General features: G+C 46.1%; 2 protein-coding genes across 2 annotated transcripts in view; one reads left to right on the plus strand and one right to left on the minus strand.

Moving 5' to 3' along the window:
- Nucleotides 1–10,622, plus strand: part of LOC133069908 (deleted in malignant brain tumors 1 protein-like) — a 74,458-nt gene extending 63,836 nt beyond the window's left edge. Inside the window, exons 20-24 of the mRNA XM_061161351.1 lie at nt 901–1,206; nt 3,300–3,442; nt 6,011–6,378; nt 9,633–9,867; nt 10,596–10,622. Coding sequence (XP_061017334.1) covers nt 901–1,206; nt 3,300–3,442; nt 6,011–6,378; nt 9,633–9,867; nt 10,596–10,622 — 1,079 coding nt within the window. The remainder of the gene's footprint in view (nt 1–900; nt 1,207–3,299; nt 3,443–6,010; nt 6,379–9,632; nt 9,868–10,595) is intronic.
- A 3,893-nt stretch (nt 10,623–14,515) lies between these two features.
- On the minus strand, nt 14,516–15,929 carry FAM24B (family with sequence similarity 24 member B). Its single transcript, XM_061161352.1, has 2 exons — nt 15,838–15,929; nt 14,516–14,600 (listed from the first exon to the last, which is right to left on the minus strand). Exons 1-2 carry the CDS (start codon nt 15,927–15,929, stop codon nt 14,516–14,518), a joined length of 177 nt encoding a protein of 58 aa, XP_061017335.1.
- Between the last annotated feature and the right edge of the window lie 3,141 nt (nt 15,930–19,070).

The raw sequence follows: 19,070 nt of genomic DNA on the forward strand, positions 1-19,070 counted from the left end.
GTGAAATCAAAGCGTATATGCTTTTGTGTCTTCTAAACTTTGCTTAACAAATTTTAAAGAAATATTTATTTGGTTGCAACGGGTCTTCGTTGTGGTGTTCGGTATCTAGTTCCCTGACCAGATATCAAACCCAGGCTCCCTACATTGGGAGCTCGGAGTCTTAGCCACTGGACCACCAGGGAGGTCCCAACAAATTGTTTTTAAGATTTGCCCCAGGTGATTCCATATGTTGGTGATTTGTTCTTTTTTTCATTTGTATTGTTTCTGCTTAGTATTGTTGCATTGTGTGGGACATACCACAATTTATTATGGACATACATACCACAATTTATTTGTCCATTCCTCTGTGGATGGACATTTGGATTGTTTCCAGGTTTTGCATATTGCTGAGTTTGCTATTTATACATCTTTCTGTGATCATGTGTTTTCTTTATCTTGAGTAAATATCTAGGAATGGGATAACTACATTACATAGTATAGAGGTTTTTATTGAGGTATAATAGATACCTCAATAAACATATTAACATAATTTACATATTAACATAAACAATAAACATATTAGTTTCAGGTGTACAACATAATGATTTAATATTTGTATGTACCGCGAATGATCACCACAGTAATTTGAGTTAGCATCCATCTCCAAACATAGCGACAAAAATTTTTTTCTCGAGATGAAAATTTGCAAGTTCCTTCCTAGCAACTTTCAGATACATAATACAGTGTTATTAACTATTATAGTCACCATGCTGTACATCACATCCCCAGGAATTATTTTATAACTGAAACTCTGTATCCATAATAGTTCTTACAGTTCTTACAGTGTTGACTTTTATTCATTCAAAGAAGCTCCACTGGACAGATGTGATGAGTTAGGGCAGTGCCTCTTGCCCCCCGCAGACCTCCGCCTGGTGGGCGGGCGCAGCCGCTGCGAGGGCCGGGTGGAGGTCCGGCATGAGGGTGTGTGGGGCACGGTGTGCGACGACCACTGGAACATCAGGGACGCCCGCGTGGTGTGCCGCGTCCTGGGCTGCGGGCGCGCGCTGGGCGCCCTGGGGCGCAGCCGCTTCGGCCCGGGCTCGGGGCCCATCCTGCTGGACGACGTGCGCTGTGCGGGCACCGAGGATGCGCTGGGGCGCTGCGCCCACGCGGGCTGGGCACGCCACGACTGCCAACACCGGGAGGACGCGAGCGTGGTCTGCGCAGGTACCCGGGCTCCCCTGCCACGCCGGGCCTTCCCCGGGGTCTTCCTAAGGCTTCACCCTTTCTTTCCTCCCCAGACATCCCTAAGGTCAGAATTCACCAGCCCGAGGTATGTCAGGTCGGCCAGGGCCCCAGATTCTAGGATAACAAGAGCGTATTTATTACATAGCCATGGTGGTAAATCTTTTAATCAGACAGAGGTGGCACTTTGTTAACCAGGTTTTTCTAATTCCAGTTCAGCACAATATTTGTCCTGAAATATAGCTAAAACTTTATGAAGCCAAACAAGTGACAGCTTTAAAAAGTGATTAAAAATAAAGAACTTGCTGCTCTCAGTCAGACTACAATTTGTCTGTTGTCCCCTTTTCAACCTCTGATAAGGGCACAGTCCTAGGTGGAGTCCCATCTCCACTTTGACCTAGCCCTTGGAAGTCAGAACCCCGCACTGTCCTGGGTTCCCCTTGGTCCCTTTCATCCAAGATTTGGCAAATAGTTCTTGTCACCGGCCATCTGTCTTGGCATTTGACTTCCATGGGCGGAACTCCTTCTGTTTGGGGTCATACTCCCCTATATTTGTCCTTAATTTATCCACTAAATCTCACTTGTGTGATGGAACTCTAAGGTTTGGTGAACAAGGTTAGCTCACTTTGGCTCTTCCATTCTACTTTTTTGCAGGTGAATCAAAGGCATCCTTGCTGTCCCTTTTGCCTTTATGTGGCAATTCCTCGTATTCTGCATAGCAATGGAGCCCAGATAGAAAGGCTATCAGAGCCCCCTTGAGAGAGTCAATCCCACAGGAAGCCATGTAGTGTGAGCCACCCTAGGGCTGTGGGGTCCTTTTTCTCCAGATCCTCACTTTTACTGTCTGTTCACAGTTCCAGCCGTTCCTCATGCTGTTGGGGGGCCCCCTGTAAATGGTAATTTATCTCCTATTGGGTTATACACCAAGGGGTTTCTTTTTCATCAGGTTTGGCAGCCAAAGGACCAGTTGTCTGGGGCTGAGAGCGTTTGAAGGGCTGAGGGAATCTGGCCAGCCTTCCTTTTGGGCCCTGGCCCTGGGTTTCTGTCTTGCCTTGCTTCTGGGAAGGGAGGGCTTGAAAGCCATGAAGTATGCATTTCCCAGCCTGGACTACCAAGCACGCCATGTGCATGGGAAGGGACGCCAGCCAGGGTTCAGCCACGCGATGAGGTTTAAAACCTGCAAAGCCCTGTGTTTACTAGTCTCTCTCTCCAACAAATCTTGGTGTTGATGACACCATTCTCAACACTACTTTATCCATGTCAGAACCCCTCCCTCCAGCTCCATCAGGAGGCCCTGGGCCCTCCTTTACTTTGCATCGCCCTGGAGTACTTTCAGGCCATTGCTTCAGCTTTAATAGGTGAATGCAGTGAGCACCCTTCCCTATGGCCCATGTCTACTGCTGGCTATGTTGTCCCCGCCCAGTGCTTCTGCACAGCTGACATTTGCTTTTCTTTGTCCTCCCCCCCACCCCCCGACCAGGTGCAGCTGACTCTGTGGTACCCAAGGATAATGGTAAAGTCTTCTTCCCTCCTAGGGTGTGAGGCTCTGGAAAGGGGAGACATTGGGGGAAAATGAACAGGCTGTGTGTAGGGACCAGCTTCTGTGTCTCTCCTGAGATCTCTTGTATCTCCATCCTCTTGTTGGACTTTAGAAGGCTGGGGAGGAAGGCCCTTTGCATCCCCCCCCCCCCACCTTGGCTTCCACTCCCCTTTTCTAACTTACCCCTCATACAAAGGCCCAGATGCACATTCAGGCTTGGATGTCCTTACCATATGAGAAGAACTGTCCTTTAAATCCTCAGAAGAGACTCTGACTCTGGGACACATTCTGTGGGTAGGACCCCCTTTGGAAAGAAGAGGAAATAAAAAGTCAGTGAAAGTCAAGTTGAGTGTAGGGGGTGATGAGAGCCAAACCAGCCACAACCTAGGGCACTGTCCATGGTACTTTTATAAAGTAAACGTAACTCACACCCCTGAGTGCACTCTGTGTCCAGTGCTCCAGGTTCTCTTTGTAACTTTCTCCCCATCCTCCCCTTCTGCAGCCCAGCTCTCCTGCTGGCCTCACCTTTTCCAAGTTGTCATTGACCGAGGCTACCTCCGGAGGCTGGGCTACTCGTCCTGGGACATCCATTTAAATGATGAGCTGTGTCACCCCCGAGTCACAGGGCGCTACCTGATCTTCAACATTCCCTATGGCCACTGTGGAACCATCAGACAGGTATGAAACTGACAAGGTGGTGGTACCCTTCTGTGGATGGAGGCCAAAAAGAGAGGCTTGAGAGAATCAACCACCTGTTAAAAACCTGAATAGGGACAGAGGAAAGACCTGGAGCAATTCATTAATTTGTCTAAAACTGCCCTTCCTTTTGGGAATTTGGAATACATAGTAATAAGTATAGAGTGCTGATGGGCTGATGGGTGGATGGATGGATGGACAGATGGATGGATAGATGGATGCTATTCTCTAAGCTGCAAAGCCAAAGCATTTTGTTACCACATGCTTTTTTATTCACAATAGTACCCACCCACCATGTGCAAGCTATAGTGTTGGGCTTGGGGAAGGCAGGCTGAGTGCCATGTTTCTAACCAGGTTTCCTAATGTAGGAAACAAATATTAAGATATTTATGTATAATCAAATGAATATGTTTATTTCATTTTGCTTAACCACCTACTTATTTCACAAACCAGTATCATTGAAATCAAGGAAATAAGTATACCAAAGATACAGGAAGAGTGTATAACCAGAAAATCATGTTCATAGGCACATTTAATAATGTAACAAGTTACAGAGAAAGATCCCTATGCTATTCATGTATTCTTTCACATCCCTGTATAGACACATGCCCCCAAAAAAAGAGCACTCCAAACACTTGACATTGTTGGAGGTTGAATGCATTCAGTCTGCATGGTGCTAAATAACCCCTTTAACTCCATACTTCACATTGCATCTATTTGTGCAGACTGTGATCATTCTTATCCTCTTTGTTCTAAAAATTCTATTTTTTACCTCAGAGGTTTTCTTCCCCAGCAGTCTACTGGAAGCTCCCCAGTGTCTGGGAGGAAAGCAGGCGCTGGACATTTCCAGTCCATTGGGGAGAACCCTGAGCCATCCTCTCTGGCCCTGGCTGGCCCAGCTCCCCCTGCAAGCCTCCTGTGCTGACCACAGTTCTGGGGCCAGAGGAGATAGCAAATCAGGGACCACCTGCAGTGGTGGCAAGTCCCCAAGCACCTATGGGGAAAGGCAGCACTATAAAAAGGTCCCATGTCAGATTTCAGAGTCAGGGAATGAGCATCCTTCTAGGTGCTGAGGACCCAACAGCCAATATGATTGACAGAACCACAGCTCCAAGGCTCTTACATTTGAGAGAAGGGAGACACAGGTCCTGAATGAACACACAGATGAGAGTCCTTTGTCATGAAAAGGATTAAGGAGACCGTCGTGTTGGAGAAGACTCTTGAGAGTCCCTTGGACTGCAAGGAGGTCCAACCAGTCCATCCTAAAGGAGATCAGTCCTGGGTGTTCACTGGTAGGACTGATTTTGAAGCTGAAAATCCAATACTTTGGCCACCTGATGCAAAGAACTGACTCATTTGAAAAGACCCTGATGCTGGGAAACATTGAGGGCAGGAGCAGAAGGGGATGACAGAGGATGAGATGGTTGGATGGCATCACCGACTCAATGGACATGGGTTTGGGTGGACTGCAGGAGTTGGTGATGGACAGGGAGGCCTGGCGTGCTGCGGTTCATAGGGTCGCAAAGAGTCGGACCCGACTTAGTGACTGAACTGACTGAACAAACAAGGAAAAGGATAGAAAATGCTTTGGGTGGAAGACCACGTTTGAACAGGGTGGTCAAAGAGCCGAGGCCTGAAAAAGGACATAAAGCAGGTACAGAGGAATAGGAGGAGGGCTCCACGTCGGGGATCAGCAGACAGGTGCAGAGGCCCCGAGGCAGCAGCCAGCTTGAAGAGGTCAAGGGAGAGACTCAGGGCCATGAACCACAGGAAGCCCAAAGTCTGGTTGGAATTGGGTGGGGCCACGCATTCCTGGAGTTCAGCTTTTCTTCTAAGCTGTGTGTTCTCAACAAGGGTGAAATCCCCCTCAAAGGGGAAGAGAGATAAGGATTCTTAGGGGCAAAAAAAAAGAAAGGAAAACAAGGCAGACCAGTGAGAAACACTGCTGTAAGCTGTCAGGGCTTTCCTTGGAGGGTTTCAAGGCAGACTGCTACTGGATCTGAGTCGCACAGGCCGAGGCTCCCTTGAACAAACATCCCTGGCCACGATGAGTCTCCATGATGCACCAGGCTATGGGAAGGAGGCTGCTGAGGCCCCTACTTGTCAGCCCCCAGCACCTTCTTGGCCCCTCGAAGTCGTGTTGGATATGAAGGAGCAAGGCTGAGAGCGAGGGTCTGTAGGGCCAGACACGCAGCTCACAAGGAGCCAGGGTTGGTCTGGGGTCAAGAGTTGGGCGGAGCAGTGGAGGAATTCAGCAGCTAGTGTGGACCTCCCACCCTGTCTCCTATTCCCCAAGCCTCGCCCCCACAAGAGGGCAGAAGGGAGTCCAGACTCACACACTAGGGGTTCCCTGCATGCACCCTAAACTCCCAGAAGCAGGGACATAAGGTCAACCCCTCATGACCTCGGGTACCAGAGAGGTCCTGCCTGAGGCCTCATGCCCTCCGGCTTCTGTGAGTGGCAGGCACAGAGCAGAAGTCTCCATTCGTGAAGAAAGCGCTGGCCAGGGAGCCGGGAGCACAGGCCACCAGCTGTCCCCTCTCCTCCCAGGAAAGCCGCGGCTCCCTCAGCTACTCCAACTCCATCAGAGGCCGAACCAGGGGCCACCCCGGCCGAGTCGTCGTGCGGCACAGGGTGCCTCGGCTCAAGTTCACCTGCAGGGTGGACGGCCCGTCAGCAGTGGAAGTCGTCCCTGGGGAGAATGCTGGCTACGATGTGTCCATATCGTTCCTCGAGTGGCCCCTGTCCCAGCCTGGAGAAAACATGGGGCCACACGTCGCCAGCCAGAGGAGAGAGGTCTTCCTCCAGGCCACGCTCCACAGCCCCAACCCCAGCCTGCGGGTCTTTGTGGATACCTGTGTGGCTTCTCCAGACCCCAGTGATTTTACAACTGTCAAGTATGATTTGATCCAGCAAGGGTAAGGAAAATTGAAGGCCCTCTCTGGTTGATGTGGTTGACTATTTACCTGTTATTCCTTTGGGGGATCTGTTTTGTTTTGTTTTATTTGTAATAATTTTGTGTATTTGTCTGGGCTTCCCAGGTGGCTCAGTGGTAAAAGAATCCGCCTGCCAATGCAGGAGATGCAGGTTTGATCCCTGGGTTGGGAAGATCCCCTGGAGAAGGAAATGGCAACCCACTCCATTCTTCTTGCCTGGAGAATTCCATGGACAGAGGCACCTGTGAGGCTGCAGTCCATGGGGTCACAAAGAGTTGGACACAACTTAGAGACAAGACAACAACAATGTATTCATTGATGTTTATTTCTGTGCTGGGTCTTCCCTGCTGCTCACTGGGCTTGCTCTGGTTATGGTGAGCAGGGCCTGCTCGTCATTGCGGTGGGGGGGGGGGGGGGGGGGCGGCATCTCACTGCGGTGGCTTCTCTGTTGCAGAGCGTGGACCCACGAACACATGGGGGCTTCAGTGGTTGTGATGCACAGGCTTAGTTGCCCTGTGGCACGTGGAATCTTCTGGGACCAGGGATCAAATCCATGTCCCCTGCATTAGCAGGCAGATTCTTAACCACTGGACAACCAGGGACGTCTGACCATTGTCTTCTTAACTGGCAGTCCTAAATCAGAAAGTTGCGCCCAGAGTCTTCATCCTGCCCAGAGGCAGAGCCCAGACCCTAACCATCCCTCTGATCCCAGCTGAGGGAAGATAATTATAGGAAGTCTAGACAACGTCCCTTGAATCCCCAAAGAGTCCTAGGCAGAGGCCATGCTGTCTCAGGCTCTACTGACTCATGCCTCTCTTCTCTCCAAGTTTTATAACTATTGTCTTCCCCATTCCTCAGGGTATTTGGCTAGCACTGATGGGCTGCTGGGTTATCCCAGGCCAACCTCTTACAGTGATGAGGTTTATTTTGGCACCCTTGGTTAGACAGAACATTTGTCAAATTGGAACTCAGGCAAGAAGTTTGCCTTTATAGCTCTCTTATCCCCCAACCAGCGCAAAATGCTTACAGATGGGTAATTGGCAACCCGTGTGAAGACATCAAAACTCACTTTCTGATGGCAGCTCCGGAGTGGTGAGAGCCACTAAAGTGGTGAGAGCTTCCTAAAGCCCCTGAGAGGTATCATGATGCCTGTTTCCAAAAATTGGGGAGGGCAAGAGGCAGCACTTTCCACAGGCAGAGTGAGCCGTGTGTGGGAGGTGCGTGGATGTGGCCCTCAGCCGCACTGGGTCAGAAGGAGAAAGCTCATCCCTTTTCGGGTCTCCTGTTCCAAAATTTGTCAAGGAGAGGGAGGTCCCTAGTGGTCCAGTGGTTACGACTCAGTGCTTTCACAGCCATGGCCCAGGTTCAATCCCTAGTCAGGGAACCAAGATCCTGTAAGCCAAGTGGCTGTGATATATCAGAGAGGCCAGAATTTAACAACTGACATACTTCCGCTTATTTTATTAACAGGTTTAATTTGCTCTTCTTTCTCTAGTTTCTTAAGGTGGGAGCTTGTTGTTGTCATTCAGTTCCTAAGCCATGTCCAAGTCGTTGTGACCCCATGGACTACGGCACGCCAGGCTTCCCTGTCCTTCACCCTCTCCCTGAGTTTGCTCAAACTCATGTCCATTGTGTCGGTGATGCCATCCAACCATCTCATCCTCTTTTGGTCCCTTCATCATTGTGTAACGCCCCTTTTCATCTCTAATGCTGGCTCTGAAGTCTGTTCTGGCTGAAATTAATATAGCTAATCCAGCTTTCTTTTGATTGGTATTTGCTTGGTAAATCTTTCTCTATCCCTTTACTTTTAATTAATCTTTGTCTTTATATTTAAAATGGGTTTCTTATAGACAGCATATAGTTGGATCTTGGTTTTTCTAATCTACTCTGGCAGTCTGTGTCTTCAAATTGGTATATTTAAATCAGTCACATTTAAAGTGATAGTTGACATAGTTGGATTAAAATCTGCCATCCTAGTAACTGTTTTCTATTTGTTGCATTTGTTCTTTGTTTCTGCCCCCAATTCTCCTTTTGCTGCCTTCTCTGGTTTTAATGCAGGTTTAATGCATTTTATATGCAGGTTTTAATTGAGCATTTAATTTTATTCCATTTTATCTCCTCTGTTGATATATCATTTACTTCTTTCTTTAGTTTTTCAGTACTTACACAAAATACATTTTAAAATAAATTAAGTTCACCTTCAAATAATACGTGCTGTGCTGTGCTTAGTCGATCAGTTGTGTCTGACTCTTTGTGACCCATGGACCATAGCCCGCCAGGCTCCCCTGTCCATGGGGATTCTCCAGGCAGGAATACTGGAGAGGGTTACCATGCCCTCCTTCAGAGGATCTTTCCAACCCAGGGATCAAACCAAGATCTCCCTCATTGCAGGAGGATTCTTTACCATCTGAGCCACCGGGGAAGCCCAAGAATACTGGAGTGGGTAGCCTATCCCTTCTCCAGGGGATCTTCCCAACCCAGGAATCTAACTGGGCTCTCCTGCATTGCAGGTGGACTCTTTACCAGCTGAGCTACCAAGGAAGCCCCTCAAATAATACAGCTACCACTTTTAATCTACCCTTTTGAAAAAATAGAGTAGGTAATAGTTCTGGCTAGCATTTACTTTGTTTTGTTTTTTTATTATGTTTTACAGTGCCTTTCTCTTTCTGGCTAGGAATGGTGGTTTTTTTCCTCTCATCAGTTCAGTTCAGTTCAGTCATTCAGTCGTGTCCAACTCTTTGTCACCCCATGGAGTGTAGCACGCCAGGCTTCCCTGTGCATCACCACCTCCCAGAGCTTGCTCAAACTCATGTCCATCGAGTCAGTGACATCATCCAACCATCTCATTTTTTTCATAAAAGAAAGAAAGAGTGGGTAGTGGGAGGAACTCTGGTTGAAATTCAGAGGATTGTGTCCAAGCCCAATTATTTGAGCCAGAATTAATCCACACCATGCTTTAAATTGGGGCTTCCCAGGTGGCACAGTGGTAAAGAATCCACCTGCTAATGCAGGAGACACAAGAGATGCAGGTTTGATCTTTGGGTCAGGAAGATCCCCTGGAGTAGGAAATGGCAACCTGCTCTAGTATTCCCACCTGAAAAATTGCATGGATAGAGGAGCCTGGCAGGTTGCCGTCCATGGGGTCAAAAAGAGTCCAACATGACTGAGCGACCAAACAACAAACAACAGCATGCTTTAAGTTAATCCTCTTGACCTGAGGTTTCTCTTCCCATCAGGTGCATCAAAGACAATACTTATATCAACCTGCACTCCTGGCAAAAGAATGTCGCCCGATTCAAGTTCAACATCTTCAGCATTCTCACCAGCTATGACGTGATCTATCTGCAGTGTAAGATCACCATCTGCGAAGTGGGGGACCATTCCTCCCGCTGCCCCCAGGGCTGTGCAGGGCGGAGTAAGAGGGGCACAGGCCTCAGGAAGCCCACAGGAGAGCAGACTGAGCATTTCCAAGTAGTGGGACCACTGGAAATCCACAAAGGAACTGATCAGAGAAAGGCTCATGGGTAATTTCTCCGAGTTTCACATCAACATGCTAGAAATTGGAAGCAAATTCTATTTCTGCTCAGTGAAGTAATGTTGGATAAATCTGAGGTTGTCCTCGTAGAGACAGGTAAAAGAACTAAAGAGGTTCTCTTTGAGGCTGATTGCTAAGTAAATCTTGTCTGATTACCAAATTTCTAAGGCAATTGCTCTCTTTGCAGCTAGGAATCTTGCATTCTATAAGTCTTCACTATCAAGAATTTGATCATTGTCTTAAACTGTACAACATGTCAAAAGAAAAGTTATCTCTTGATGCCACACTGCACTTCAAAGGTATTTTTGGCTCCTTAATGTTTAGATGCTAGTAGGTGGATCTTTTTGTTTCTGTCCCTCTGGTGGTGTGAGAATTTATTTTCAGATCTTGCCAAGGGCCCTGTGAAGAATAAACTAAGTGTCTATCAGAAAATCACTGCTCTTTTTTTTTTTTTTAAACTATAGTCATTGGTCAGTTGAATCGAATGTCATTTACTCATTGTTGTTTACGCAAAATGAGCTTTATTTGTCTGTTTCAAAGAAAACAAATTGGGCCTTGGCTTTGTTGAGTTTGGGTTAAGCTTGCAAATGAGAGCCTGAGCAACAATCACAGGAACCCCTCAGGACTGCTCTGTGAGCTACCACGTGCTTCGTCTGTTTCCCAGATCTTCAAAGCCTCACGGGAAACCTGAAAGGCAGACAAAGAAAGATTAGCATAGTCCCATGTCCTCCCTGAAAAGAAGGGCAGCACCCACATAATCTAATTTCTCATTATATCTGAACTGAAAGAATTCTTCACTAGGTTCAGTGCCCTCAAAGTTGTCTTTAAGGAAACAGACTTTTTTTTTCTTTTGTTTTTCAAGAAATATTTAGTAACAGTATTTAACACATCAGCTGTCAAGTCCAGGGGATATTGTTCCCATCTTTATCAATAAATAGCATGTACAAGATGATAATACACTATTGTCAAATCTCTCAGGGAGGAGGGCAGGGTTTGATGGGGCCCGAAAGTGAACCCCAAATTCTTGAGAGATAAAAATCTGATAAGTGACCTGAGGAGGGACATTGCCTCTAAAGCAAGACATGTCAGTTTCACTGCAAACATGGCCTTCACTGAAAACCATCTTGGTAAAAATAAATTCTGTGCAGATACATAGTAGAAGTTGATATGTAATTAATTGTCAGTTTGATGAAGATAGCATTTTTATATCCAAAGTTGATTATCTCTCACAAGTAACTTCATCCTCAGTCACATGAAACAATGATTTTAGCATCTGGCATCTATTTTGTGCAAGTGCTTCAAATTTAAAAAAAAAAAGAGTTTTTCCAGGTTACCAAGAGCTGCTAGAGTTTCCACTTTTAAAAGTTCGCCTGCCCATTAATGGTACCTGTCTAAATCTTGCAGAGAAAGCAGAAGGCTAAGAGCTTCCAAAATTAGCATCTTATGGCTTTTATTAGCAAATCCCTAATGTGAACAGTGTTGACAATTAATGCACTGAATTTTCAAGAATAAATAAATAAAGGACTTCCCTCGTGGTCCAGTGGCTAACACTCCATACTCCCAAGGCAGGGGCCCTGGGTTCAATCCTTGATCAGGGAACTAGATCCCACATGCCACAACTAAGAGTTCATATGCTGCAACTAAAGTTCTTGCATACTCAGCTAAGACCTGGCACAGCCAAATAAATACAGAAATAAAAATTTTTTAAAGAAAAATAAATAAGGGTCCTATGAACTTCCAGTTCAGGTACTCTGGGTATAGTTCAGGGAATGGGACCCAGGAAGCTGCTCTTTCCAAAAGCACTCAGATGATTCTTAGGAATGATGAAGTTTGAAAACCATGACTACTGTTCAGCATCTCATGTCATACGGATCAAAATGCACTTAACAAGAAGAAAGGTACAAACTGGAAGCTCCAATTAGTACACACAACATGGCCTGAGAGAAGCCTGCTCTCTCTAGCCAGAGGACCAACAAAGAGGCAGCCAGGCAATTCTAGAAAACTCTGAGGCAATAACTTACTTGCTCCACAGGTAAAACTGTGGCCCCACCCCTAGCCTAGCCAGCAAAGGTGAAGCAGGGCGCCTGGACTTCCACCTGCTCTCAGTGCCCCTTACCTATCCTCTCCCCTCTCCTCCCCTCCCCTCCCCAGGGTGTTATCAGAGAAGGCAGAGTAAAGAGCTGGGCAATGAGGATCCCCCTGCACCCTCAAGTCAGGTGGAGCCTGGACTTTCAGCTCCACCCAGCAGGTCTGAGACACTCCTTTGAGGCTGCTAAAACTATAGAAAAATAACATTGATATTATATATTATATGCTAATTGTGCATTGTATAGCTCAATCGCTCCACTACAAAGGAGTTTTTTTTTTTTTAATAATTCCTGGTGATGGGATTTTACACTCTCTAGTGGGTCACAATATTTGACAGGTTTCATAGTATTACGCTATTCCACCTGATACACCTCTGAATACCCCTCTTGCATGGCCATCAGCAGGTGTTAAGTCAGTTCCTGATAGAAGAATGGTTGATGGGCCAGTAACCAGTTTTCAAGTGCTGCTTGTAAATACTTCATTTGATTTTCCCAATCTAGTTAAGTTCTTTTCACATTAGAAAAGATCTTGGCAGTAGCTGAGTTTAAATTTATGAAGGAATGCAGAGGAGACTGACCCACATGGCCACTGGGGGAAATATTTCGAAGACCTACATGAAACTATTAACAAGAAAATGGGGGGAATCTGTTTTGATTTGGACATGGAATCCAATCAGGCACCTAAGGACTTGTTTGCCTTTATCTCCATGGTGTATCCCCTGGCACATGAGTATGTATACGCATACATAGGAGTAAAGAGGAAGGCTTTGGGCATCAGGAAAGTGGTTGCTAGTTGGGCAGCCCTCCCTCCCACTTTACATTAAGGAAACTGAGGCTCAGAGAGGTGAAGCAACTTCTCCAGTGGCACAAGCTTGTGAAAGGCACAGTTGGTTTTGAACCAAGTCTGCTTGGTTCTAAAGCCTCTGTGTTACATTCTGTTCCTACTGCCCACCAGAGGGGTATCTCAAAGAACCCTTTACTCCATCCTGCCTCCCTCAAGGACCCTGCAATGTCTGGACGTAGGGTGTACTCCCCACGTTTGGAACACACTTGCACAGGGCCTCCTGGGTGCTGGGCGCTGTGCTGACCACTGAGTGGAGCTCAGGGGAAAATTGCACTGATGCTCAGGGGCCTGCTGGTGACAAGAGAAAATCCAAGTGCACTTGAACTCCTAAGATGAGGCAGGAAGTAGTAGATGCCAGGAGAGGAAGTGCTCCAGGGACACCCAAGAAGGGCTCATCATTTCCAGCGGGAAGGTTTGGGGCAGGCTCCAAGGAAGGTGCAGCCTTGAATTTGCCTCTCGAAACCCTTACTGAGGCTGGGGGCACTCATGTCACCCTCCAGGGAGCTTCTCGGCCACTCCAAGGGCTACTGTGTGAGAGCAGCTCACCCTGCTGCCTCTGAAGTGCTGAATATACCTTCCTCGGCCAAGCCCTCAGCCTAGAGGACTGCCTCTCTGCCAGGAGGCGACCTCTTCCAAATGCTTAGTTCTACCATCGTTTTCTCCCTGTGAGCCTAGAGGTAGTAGTTGTTTCTCATTATTTCCTGTTATCCTTTCATCCTTTTTAGTAGGTAACCAACCACTTGTTACTAGTTAATTCCTTATCTTGAGTAAAACACGGGATGCTAACTAAGCAAAGACTGTGCTAATGAGGGAAAGTACAAACTCTGGCTACAAATGGAGAGTCTGGGGTTGGAACGGGGTTTCAGAGGAAAGAGCAAGGACAGAAAGGAGCAGCCCAAGCAGGAATGAAAGGGGTGCATCCTCCTGCGTGTTACTGAGACCAGAAGGATCTGGGCTTCACCCCTCAGCAGGTTAAAGATACTGTCTGCAGTTAAAGATACTGAAACAGCCGAGTCAGCAAAAATCAATGTTAACAGTGATGCAAAAAGAAGGAAAATTGGCTTCTGAAGATTTGGAGGATAGCAGGAGGAGGCATCTCAGGTTTTTTAAATGTCCTTTTGACACCACAGAGCTCAACCCCATTGTTACACAAATCAGGTGCCCTCCACCCAGAGAAAACCCTCCTGGCTGATACCCTCTGGGATGAATGGAGGTTCCCTCCTGGCCATGTAACAATGTCCATGGCAGAGCAAGCTGGGTGAGAGTGAAGGAAGCCAGTAGAAGGAGAAGGGCTCGGGCACGGGAAGTTTATAGCAGAGTCTGACACTGGAAACACTCTAACGTCTATTTTTTTTTCCTGGGGTTGTATATATAGATTACTCTTAACTCTCCTTATATTGCAATATAATATGATAAGCTAGTTGCCCCAAGTCCCAAAGTAGGTAAGACACAAATTTAAGTACTTTTACAACTAACAACAACAACAATACTGGAGGCAGAGAGGGTTATTTTCAATATTGCATTTATTCAAAAGCACATAAATATGGTATATAGTACATGATATAATGGAAACAGTATAAAACTTGACTTGAATAATAAAAGACTCTACTAAGAAAGACATATTGTTCATGAAGATATTTGTACCCACCCAAGTCAGAGACCCTCGTTTACATTACAGCAGCACGGAGGCAGGGCATCGAAGCCGGGATACAAGTTACATTCGTCACAGCACTGGAGGCTGGGGTAAGACCCAGTGGTGAGGGCTGCACTGACCTTGTCCGGGGTGATCACAGCTGGATTATTTTTTAAGGCCAAACAAACAGGTACCTTTGGCATGCTTTAGAAAAGACATACACAGAGTATAGGATTAGAATTTTTCTTCTTGGTCCACCTGTTGCAACTGTCAGGGGGATCTGGAGAATTTGGGGCTGGAACCAATCAAACCCATGACACCAGCCCAAGATGAAAGCAACTCTGCCCTCGTCTCAAGTTCCTGTCCAATCCCTTCCTCTCCTAAGAGTGCCAGAAATGTAAGATCAGGTTCCAGCAAATGAGGGAGAGTGAGTTGCAAGCACGGGTCACCCAGGTGATCACTGCAAGTCTGCCAAGTGCAGAGCACAAGCCGGGAGGGTGCCAAGTCAGCCACCCCTGGACCCTCGGGTGCTTGGAGTTACCTTCCTGCTCACAGACTGAACTTCCCTAGAATGGGACCACGACTGCTGCTGTTTTTTGGCTTTTTTTTTTTTTTTTGGTATTCTCCCCACTTATCACATAAAGAATCTGAGACATGGAGAAGCACACTGCCTTGATCAAACACATACAAGTAGAGGAGGAGCTGGAAATAAAAACCAGGTCATTCAAAGCTTGATGCAGGACTCTGTTCGACAAACATGCTGTCTCCTTGGAACGTTAATGCGTGGGAACACCACTGCTTCTGACAACCAGTCTCGCCCATATCTGAGGCCTCCTTTCCCCCAAATTTAACACTCCCTTTTCTGATTTACACTCCCTGGTGAGGCAAAGCCCAGGATCTTCACACAGCTCAGCTTCCCCAGGGTCCTACAGGCCCATCCCACTGTGCCCTGAGCTAAGGACCCGCTGAGAGTGCCCCGACTCAGGAGGGGGGAACATCAGCTCAGCCCATCCTCCGAGCGAGCACAGGCAGACTCAGTCACACTGTCTTCAGTCTGCAGTCCTGTGGGATCACCCGCTGAGGGTAAACCTGGCGAGGCCAAGGGACGGCAAAGTAGCGCAGACCCAGCGGCTGAGAACATTCTCCTTGTGAGCTCACAGCCCCATACCGGAAGGGGCAGAAAGCCAGATCCTACCCTCCCCACCTCGGCCCTCTCAAACCCTCCGGCTGTTCCTGACCTCACCCAGGGTGTGGCCACAGGGCCGGGGATGACCCTGCTCAAGCACAGAGCCCCAGGATCCCATGCGAGGGGGTGTTAGCCCCTCTTACCCACATCACTCACTTCAGTGCGTTGGCTACTTTGTAGTAAAGACAGATGACGACGGCCATCAGAACGAGCATGGCCAACAGGATAGCGCCACCAATGCAGAACATAATTATCGCGTTAACTTTGGAGTTTTTATCTAGGCAGAGAAGTACAGGCAAGCAGTGAACGTGGCTTCCCTCCTCACAGTCACTTAGCAACCACAATATGCTTCCTTCAGTGGAAGAAGAAAGAATCCAATGCTTGTAAAGCACAAATGAGTCTTCCTAGGGGGGTGCCCAGGACCATAAGTGGGCCCAAAGATGGGGGAAATGTTCATTTCTAAGTGAGATGGGACTCAAACGCAAAGTCCAGAGAGAAAGAAGGAAAGACAGTGGGAAGAATCTTTTTCTCTCTTTCACATGCAGTAAAGTGCAGCTGTAAATAACAAACCTGCCTACACTGGAGCAAATGGTTTTACTTCCAAACATCTGGGCCTCCAGGTTCACTTTCAGAGTCACCTCTGTTCACTTTCAGAGTCAGAATTAAACCACTGCTGTATTAGGCTTAAAAATCTCCAACAGCAATTATTAAGGGAACAACTTTGTTAAAATGTTATGTTCATAGTCCTAAGAATATACTCAACTCTTTTGTAAGAGATATGTGTTTCAGGAAAAGGAAGTTTTTCCATTCTCCCTCTGACAACTGCCAATTTTCTCCTAAACCCTAAATCTTTCCAGGAAGTCCAAGTTATGTGGAATAAGCAGTTTATTTAATCTAATACCCTTAAACTGGGGTAAAGTGACTCAGAAGAGAGAACAAAACCACCCAACCACCAAAGCACACTTACGAGAATCTAAGTCGTCAAAGCTGGATGAAGGCTGGCAGTAAAAAAAAATTACAATTAAAATAAACTTGAGGGAACAGTACATCTTATCAGGGATTTCTCAAACCTTTGAGAAAGAAAATTCTAACTGTCCCTGTTAGGAGTAATTGAGATGTAAGTTTGAAGAGCTCGCTTTTAGAAGTGCAGCCTCCACCAGAGCAGAATGGAGAATCAACTGTCCAGCTCCAACTTCTGTGCCAATCAGGCCATATGCTGTGTGACATCAACTCTTTGGACATCAGCTCTCTTTCATGGAGTTCTGAATTCCATTCCATGTTCAGATATATTGTGGCACCAGTGGACATGTAAATGCCCAAATACTACTTTAAATCATTTCATTTCAATCTCACATTTTCTGGTTTTGTTTCTCTCAGAGGACTTTTTAAAGGTTTGACTGCTAATCAAAAGCAAATCTGGGGGTTCAATATAATAAAAAGACAGTGATGTGGGGAGGCTAATATCTAAAAATGCTCAATATTTGTAAAGGTACAATTATAGAAGGCTGCTTAGACTCTGTTTTAGCAACACAAGGAAATAGTGTATACTTGTAGCCACTTAATAGGATTCAGATGTAAGTTCACTGAATGGCTTCAGAATATTATCATACTTTATGGTTAAGACAAAAAGATTTCAAAAAGCAATTTGAATATCAGGATATCTTTTAAATCGGGGTTCTATGATTTCAACGTACTCACACCAGCAAAGCTGATTCCATTAAATGAAAGAATTAATTTAACTACAAAGGGTTAGTCCTTGCTGCTCTGGCCAATCCCTGGGTGAGGTTACAAATAGCAGCGAGTTATCACCCTGCCAAAAATGGTGGCATAAGATCTCTGAAAATTCTCTCCTCTATAAAAGCAATGAAAATCTGGCAAACAAAACAAAACAAAAACTGTCAGAATCAGGTTTTTCTGACTCTGAATACTAACTATAAGCTTTCAGCAGCCCAGGGAATATTTAAGAACAACTGAATTTCAGTATGAACAGCATGCTAGCATGCCTTGTGGCTGTTTCACCATTTATTCTCCAGCTCCATGAAGACTTCTTTTTTTTTAATTTATTTTTATTAGTTGAAGGCTAATTACTTTACAATACTGTAGTGGTTTTTGCCATACATTGACATGAATCAGCCATGGATTTACATGTGTTCCCCATCCCAATCCCCCCCTCCCACCTCCCTCTCTACCCGATCCCTCTGGGTCTTCCCAGTGCACCAGCCCTGAGCACTTGTCTCATGCATCCCACCTGGGCTGGTGGTCTGTTTCATCCTTGATAGTATACTTGTTTCAATGCTATTCTCTCAGAACATCCCACCCTTGCCTTCTCCCACAGAGTCCCAAAGTCTGTTCTGTACATCTGTGTCTCTTTTTCTGTTTTGCATATAGGGTTATCATTACCATCTTTTAAAATTCCATATATATGCATTAGTATATTGTATTGGTCTTTATCTTTCTGGCTTACTTCACTCTGTATAATGGGCTCCAGTTTCATCCATCTCATTAGAACTGATTCAAGTGAATTCTTTTTAATGGCTAAGTAATATTCCATTGTGTATATGTACCATAGCTTCCTTATCCATTCGTCTGCTGATGGACATCTAGGTTGCTTCTGTGTCCTGGCAATTATAAACAGTGCTGTGATGAACATTGAGGTGCACGTGTCTCTTTCAGATCTGATTTCCTCGGTGTGTATGCCCAGGAGTGGGATTGCTGGGTCATATGGCAGTTCTATTTCCAGTTTTTTAAGGAATCTCCACACTGTTCTCCATAGTGGCTGTACTAGTTTGCATTCCCACCAGCAGTTTAAGAGGGTTCCCTTTTCTCCACACCCTCACCAGCATTTATTGCTTGTAGATAAATCACAGCAGGATCCTCTATGACCCACCTCCCAGAATATTGGAAATAAAAGCAAAAATAAACAAATGGGACCTAATTAAACTTAAAAGCTTTTGCATAACAAAGGAAACTATAAGCAAGGTGAAAAGACAGCCCTCAGAATGGGAGAAAATAATAGCAAGTGAAGCAACAAAGGATTAATCTCAAAAATATACAAGCAACTCCTGCAGCTCAATTCCAGAAAAATAAATGACCCAATCAAAAAATGGGCCAAAGAACTAAACAGGCATGTCTCCAAAGAAGATATACAGATGGCTAACAAACACATGAAAAGATGCTCAACATCACTCATTATCAGAGAAATGCAAATCAAAACCACATTGAGGTACCATTACACGCCAGTCAGGATGGCTGCTATCCAAAAGTCTAGAAGCCTTATTTTCAATAGCCCAGATTCAACGCCACCAACCAGATGGAGGAGAATAGAACTAGAGCTCTTTCAAAGCCTCATTCCCAAGAGGTCATTACCTGACTCATCTGCTGGTTTTCTC

Source organism: Dama dama, chromosome 15 (genome assembly GCF_033118175.1).
Source record: "Dama dama isolate Ldn47 chromosome 15, ASM3311817v1, whole genome shotgun sequence".
Lineage (NCBI taxonomy): Eukaryota > Metazoa > Chordata > Mammalia > Artiodactyla > Cervidae > Dama > Dama dama.

Bases quoted from the DNA above. Each gene is read 5' to 3' on its own strand.
- FAM24B (XM_061161352.1), bottom strand. From the start codon at position 15,929: ATGTTCTGCATTGGTGGCGCTATCCTGTTGGCCATGCTCGTTCTGATG. The intron at 14,601-15,837 runs GTGAGTGATGTG...GTCTTACCCCAG, and splicing joins AAAGTAGCCAACGCACTGAA to CCTCCAGTGCTGTGACGAAT.